Source organism: Phyllostomus hastatus, unplaced genomic scaffold (genome assembly GCF_019186645.2).
Source record: "Phyllostomus hastatus isolate PE091 unplaced genomic scaffold, TTU_PhHast_1.1 phas_scaffold_1224, whole genome shotgun sequence".
NCBI classification, from domain to species: Eukaryota; Metazoa; Chordata; class Mammalia; order Chiroptera; family Phyllostomidae; genus Phyllostomus; species Phyllostomus hastatus.
In genome coordinates this window covers 434,294-440,145 of record NW_025334008.1, presented here as the reverse complement: position 1 = coordinate 440,145, position 5,852 = coordinate 434,294, and the positions used below count along the sequence as shown (strand labels likewise).

General features: G+C 53.9%; 1 protein-coding gene across 4 annotated transcripts; it reads right to left on the bottom strand.

The window, feature by feature from the left end:
• Positions 1-499: 499 nt before the first annotated feature.
• LOC123830244 (galactoside alpha-(1,2)-fucosyltransferase 2-like) lies at positions 500-5,620 on the bottom strand. 4 transcript variants are annotated; one of them, XM_045856269.1, is made up of 4 exons: positions 5,249-5,353; positions 4,833-4,946; positions 4,466-4,620; positions 500-2,684 (listed from the first exon to the last, which is right to left on the bottom strand). In XM_045856269.1, the coding sequence occupies exon 4, from the start codon at positions 2,680-2,682 to the stop codon at positions 1,678-1,680; it is 1,005 nt and encodes a 334-aa protein (XP_045712225.1). In that variant the 5' UTR covers positions 2,683-2,684; positions 4,466-4,620; positions 4,833-4,946; positions 5,249-5,353; the 3' UTR covers positions 500-1,677. The 4 variants fall into 4 exon arrangements, with proteins under 4 accessions (XP_045712225.1, XP_045712222.1, XP_045712224.1 ...); XM_045856266.1 differs by lacking the exons at positions 4,466-4,620; positions 4,833-4,946 and adding an exon at positions 5,588-5,620 and having other exon boundaries at positions 500-2,613; positions 5,249-5,482; XM_045856268.1 differs by lacking the exon at positions 4,466-4,620.
• Between the last annotated feature and the right edge of the window lie 232 nt (positions 5,621-5,852).

Genomic DNA, 5,852 nt, shown 5'->3' with positions numbered 1-5,852 from the left:
CACAGGAGAAATCAGCTCCTACCCTAATGGCCTACCACCTGCCATCAGCCTCCAGAACCCTAAGTGACCTCAAAAACAAGCCCTGTCCCAGGCTGTGTGGGGTGTAGACAGTGAGCTGGAAAAAGAAGCAGTGCGGCCAGAGGCCACCGAGCAGCCAGGGGACACCTTGGGACAGTGACTGACGAGAAACTCAAAAATCAGCACGTTCTCTGTGCTCATTGGGTATCATTGTGAAGTGTCTGTTTTGTGTTTTTTCCAGGTTTTCTCATGAAAGGCTTGCCTTTTTCTTACTGGCTTACAGGCATTCTTTGTATGTTCCGGACACCAGCCTTCAGAAATGTAGATATTGTAAACCTGAAGTGTCTTTTAATGAATACAAGCCCTTACTTCTAATGAGGTCCAATATATCAAATGTTTTATGGTGACTTTTTTATTATCCCACTTAAGAAACCTTTGCCCAACCCCAAGGTTGGGCAAAACCAAAATGATATTAAAAAAATCATTATTCCCCTATATTTTATTCTAGAAGTTTTATGCTCTCAGCTTGCACAGTTTGGTCTGTGACTCATGGTGAATTAGTGGTTGTGTATGGTGTGAGGTAGAGGTCAAGAGTTCCTTTTTCCATAGGAGTAATGGATTGCTTCCATTCATCCAAAAGCTCTTTTGCCCTGGCTGGTGTGGCTCAGTGGATTGAGTGCTGGCCTGCAAACCAAAGGATCACCAGTTCGATTCCCAGTCAGGGTGCATGGCTGGATTGTAGGCCAGGACCCCAGTAGGGGGTGCTCAAGAGGCAACCACACATTGATTTCCCTCTCCCTTCCCCTCTCTAAAAAGAAATAATATCTTTTTTTTTTTTAAGAAAAGTTCTTTCATTCTCCCCACTGAACTGCGTTGATGTCTTTGTCATAAATCAGGTGGTCACATATGGGTGGCCCACTTCTGGACTTTGTTTTGAGTTCCACTTGTCTGTCTTTTATGCCAGCACCATGTGGTTGCATAATTTTAGCTTTGTGGGAAATCTTGAAGTTGCATCATCTCACTGATCTCCTGGCCTCACTTCCAGGATCACCGCGCTGCCCCCGCCGTCTCTGCTCGCTGGCTCTGTAAACCTGTCAGGTTCCTTCTTCAGGGTGTATTTTCAATATATTTTTTTTTTCCAGCAAAGCTTTCTTTTCCTCGTCGTCCAGATTTACGCAGACACTCTTTAGCTCTCACCCCGGTTAGCTGGAAATAGAGAGGAACCACGGGAACACATGGAAAGGCACAAGGGGGCTCAACCAGCCAAATTCAAAATGGGGGCACTTGTACATGACAGATGATGTAGTTTCATCAACAGATTCATGGCTTTTTTAAAAAAAGATTTTATTTATTTACTTGTAGAGAGAGGGGAAGGGAACCCTTCCCTCTCCCACACCCCCTGCTGGAGCCATGGTGCACAACCCAGGCATGTGCCCTGACTGGGAATCGAACCAGCGACCTTGTGGTTTGAAGACCAGTGCTCAGTTTGCCGAGCCATGTTAATTAAACAAGTTCCTTGGGACTTCTGTTACTCGCAGCCAGGAGTATTCTGATGCAAGAGGGAAGGGCCCTCGTGTAGGTAACAGTGTGCTGTTTATGCCTCAGAATGGATCTGGAGGAGGCAGAAAAAGAGAAGGTGGTGCCAAGGACAGGCCGCTCTCACTGCTTGAGAAGTGGGGACAGGTCTGCGGCAATCCCGATCCACTCCGGCAAGAAGGCTGCCTCTGGCTTAAAGACTTTGAGGAAGGGAGAGTCCGGGAGGGTGTAGTTGGCGAGGTAGATGGTTACTCCACCCACGAGATAGGCGGCCCAGATCCCGAAGGTCCCGATGGTCATGATGGTGTGGTTGCACTGCGTGAGCAGCGCAAAGTCCTTCCCGGGAGAGCCCTCGGCGCCGTCGCCAGCAAACACCACGTCGCCCCGGGAGGCATCGATGTTCTGCCGGCACCAGGCCATGCCGTTGCTGGTGACCACAAAGATGGGGGCGCGGTAGCGGGCCCGGAACCAGTCCAGCGCCTGCTCTAGGTACCGCCGGTCGGCCACCACGCCCTTCCACACCTGCGGCATGACGTGGACGTAGTCCCCCCGGCGCACGTGGACCCCCACGAAGGTGCTCGGCCGGCTCCCATTCACCTGCAGGCCCCGCAGGTAACTCTGGGCCTCCTCGCGCACGTGGTCGTGCAGGGTGAATTCCCGGAGGATCTCGGCGCGCAGGTGGTGGTAGAAGGTCCAGGAGCAGGGGTAGCCGGTGAGGCGCACGTACTCCCAGGGGATGTGGCGGTGCCGCTCCTCCATCCAGTCGTTCAGGTGGTAGTTCCGCCAGGGGACCCTGCTGGCCGTGGTGTCGTGCAGGACCGGGAGGGTGATTCTGAAGATGGGCGCGAGCGTGTTGTGCATCTGCGCGGGGATGAAGGCCGGCCGGCCGTTCATCTTGGCCAGGGCGTACAGGGTGGCGTACTCACCCATCTGGTTCCCAAGGCGGCCTATCGCGTTGACCGTCCACATGCCCCTGGGCACGTGGCTCGTGCTGTTCGCATTCGTCACTTGTTCCAGCATCTGTGCCTCCGGTATGGGTTGAATCTTCACTATCCGCCGCTGAATGTGAAATATGAAGGAAGCCGTGAAGACAAAGAGGAAGAAGAAAGGTCCCTGGATGCTGAGCATGGCTGCGGGGGAGGGAGAGCAGGAGCGTTAGCCGGGGGTGTGAGGCCCCGGGGGTGCTGCTTGCTCCTGGCGGGGCAGCTGCGTGTGCACACATCGTGTAGGTGTGTGTGAGTGTGGGTTGCTTTTTGTGTGCATGTGAGTGTGAGTACTCAGACGTGTGTGTGCAGGTTTGTCTTTAGAGTGTGCTGTGTGGGTGTGGTTACATCAGGTTCGTGTGTGTGCTTACACGTGTGGGTAGCTAGGCATGGTGTGTGTGCACAGGGCACTTGCATTGTCTGTAGGTGTGTGTGTTGTATACACAGTGTGTGTACATATCGGTGTCTGTACATTGTATATATGTGTGTATATTGTATACAAATGGACTTGTGTACATTACAGTGATGTGTATACATTGCATACATACGGGTATATTTTATACTTGTAGATAGAGTGTGCAGGTCGTTGGGAACCTGGTTTGTGTGTCTATGTGAGTGTGTGTCTATATATGTGGACATACATTATGTGCATCTTTATTGTGTGTTTAGTTGTGTGTGATCCATATATAGGTGTCTCTATGGTGAGTACAAGTGTATGAACCTACTGTGTACTGGGGATCCAGTTTCTAGAGATGTCCATCTTTGCACGACACGCTGTCTGTATCCCCTTTGAAGGGACATTGGCTGGGCCATCCAGAGCTCGGCTCTTGGCCAGCTCCCACTACTGGGCAGAGCAGACCGAGCGTGAGAGCGCCACCTGGTGGGCTCCGCAGAGCCTTCTCCACTCACTGGCTACAGCCTATGGCAAGGGCAGGCTGGCTCTGTAGGACGTGTTGGCCAATTCTTTCTCTTGAGAATGTTTACTAAAAGGCTCTAGCACTGGCTGGTGTGGCTCAGTGGATTAAGTGCCAGCCTGAGAACCAAAAGGTTGAGGGTTCAATTCCCGGTCAGGGCACATGCCTGGGTTTCTCCGGCCAAGCCCGCAGTAGGGGGTGTGTGAGAGGCAGTTGATTGATGTTTCTCTCTCACATCAATGTTTCTCTCCCTCTCTTTGTTCTTCCCTTCCCCTCTGTCTAAATAAGTAAATGAAATCCTTTTGAAACAAGTTAAAAGGCCCTGGCTGGTGTAGCCCAGTGGATTGAGCACGAGCTGTGAACCAAAGGGTCGCTGGTTTGGTCCCCAGTCAGGGCACATGCCTGGGATGTGGGCCAGGTCCCCAGTAGGGTGCATGTGAGTGGCACCCACACATTGACCTTTCTCTCCCTCTCTTTCTCCTTTCCTTCCCCGCTCTCTAAAAATAAATGAATAAAACCTAAAAAAAAAAAAGGCTCTAAAGGCAGTTGGCACATGAGAGTTTTTTTCCCCTCTCTGACTCCAGACACCAGTCTCCAGTCCAGGACCATTCATACTCTGATTGTAAATCGGGGGCTCCCATGACCCCCCTTCAGGTCTGCTAATTCGCTAGAATGGCTCACAGAACTCAAGAAGGCGCTGTACTGACATTTATAATAATGACGACCAGTCGGAAGAAGGAGCACACAGGGTGTTGGTCCAGAAGGGCCCCAGCGTAGGAGCGTCTGTGCTGGCGGAGTTGGGTGCGCAGCCTCCAGGCTCACGGATGTGTCCGCCAACTCAGAGGCTCTCTGAACCCCATTGTTTAGGGTTGTTATGGGGGGTTTGTTATGTAGGTGTGGTTGACTAAATCATCGGCCCACTGCCTTCCAGGTGGAGGAATCATAACGCTTTTCCCATACCAGCATGCTGGGGCCCCCCAGGTCCCCAAACAACAGAAACGGTTTGTTCAAGACCTGGCCCTATGCATCTCTTCTTCTGGCCCGCTCGGGGCAGGTCGGCCCGGTTCACTCCTACTCCCCGGAATGGGCACTGCGATCACAGCTCGGAGACAGAGCCGAAGACAGAATGTGGGGCTACCACTTGGAAGTCCCCGATTTTCCTCTCTGGCCTAGAACAGAAGGGGCGGCTCAAGATGCGGCCAGGGAGCGAGAGATCGGGGCGGGGCTGCGGTGGGGGTGGCTGGCGGGGGCTCTGAGAACCCCTGGGTCCTGCGGTGGGTCCTGCCCACCCTCCCCAAGGCGGGGGAGCAGACCCTAACAGGGGAACCGGATACTCTGGTTCCCACCACCCAGCCCTGGGCATTTCCATCCGCCCATTTACTTTCAAGTTGGTAGCAGGAAACTGGCGACAGGAGGGACTCCGGGCGGGCGCGGGGGAGAGCAGGTGGCCTGGGGTGGGGAAGGTGACAGAGGCGGTGGGGCTCATGTAATCAATCTGCAGGGAAGAGAAAGGACAGGAGCTGGGGAGGGTGCGGAGGAGGGTGCCGGCTTGCAGATGGCTGGGGTGCGGGGTGGGGGGGGGGCGGTGCAGGACAGGTGGAAGCCGTGGCGTGAAGGGCTGGACCCTCTGTCTGCTTTGGGAGGCCCCCCGTGGGCACACACCCCAGAGGGGATCAGAGACCAAGGAGGGGACACCCGAGTCACCGGTTGCCAAATCCCTGCACTCAAGTCCGTTTTCAGCTCTTGGCCCGAGCGGAGTCTGGGCTCTGGGCTGTAACCCCCACTCCCAGCTCTCACCTGGTTCTCTGTTGCAGGGATCGGGGAGTGCCTCGGAGGGCGGCTCAGCGGGCTCACTCCTCTTGGGGTCAACTCTTCATGCATAAATCTCCAGAACCATCCTTCCTTATGGCAGATAAACTCCGCCCTGGCCTCCTGGGAGCTGATGAGAGGCGGGGTGACTGGGCTGCTGGAGCTCGGTGAGCCCGTCCTCCCTGCGCACCTGCCTGCCGAGAGGCAGGCCTGGAAGACAGCCTGGAGGAAGTGGGGCAGAGTCCATCTGGGCCAGGTTCTTTCTGACTCTTAGCCCTCTCGGGGTCCTGTCTTTCTTTATCCTGACAAAAAACTGTTAGCACTTACCTGGTCTGCCAACCTCATTCCATCCTCACAGATCTGTGAGGTACACACCCTTAGTAGCCCTGTGGTACCCAGGTGGAAGCAAGGCACAGAGAGGTAAAGGAACTTGACCAACGTCACACAGCCAGAAAGTCACAGAAGCTGGAATTTGAAACCAGGCAGGCCAGAATCTTGGAAAAACACTTGGCAAATAGCAACTTTTCTCAGTTTCTGTTACTTCAGAGAAGGTTCTCTTGGAAAATGACCATTTTGCTTCCCCTAACAGTAC

Coding starts and splice junctions, on each gene's coding strand:
- LOC123830244 (XM_045856266.1), bottom strand. Junction 2,614..5,248: donor TCCCTGCAACAGAGAACCAG/GTGAGAGCTGGG, acceptor TTTCACATTCAG/CGGCGGATAGTGAAGATTCA.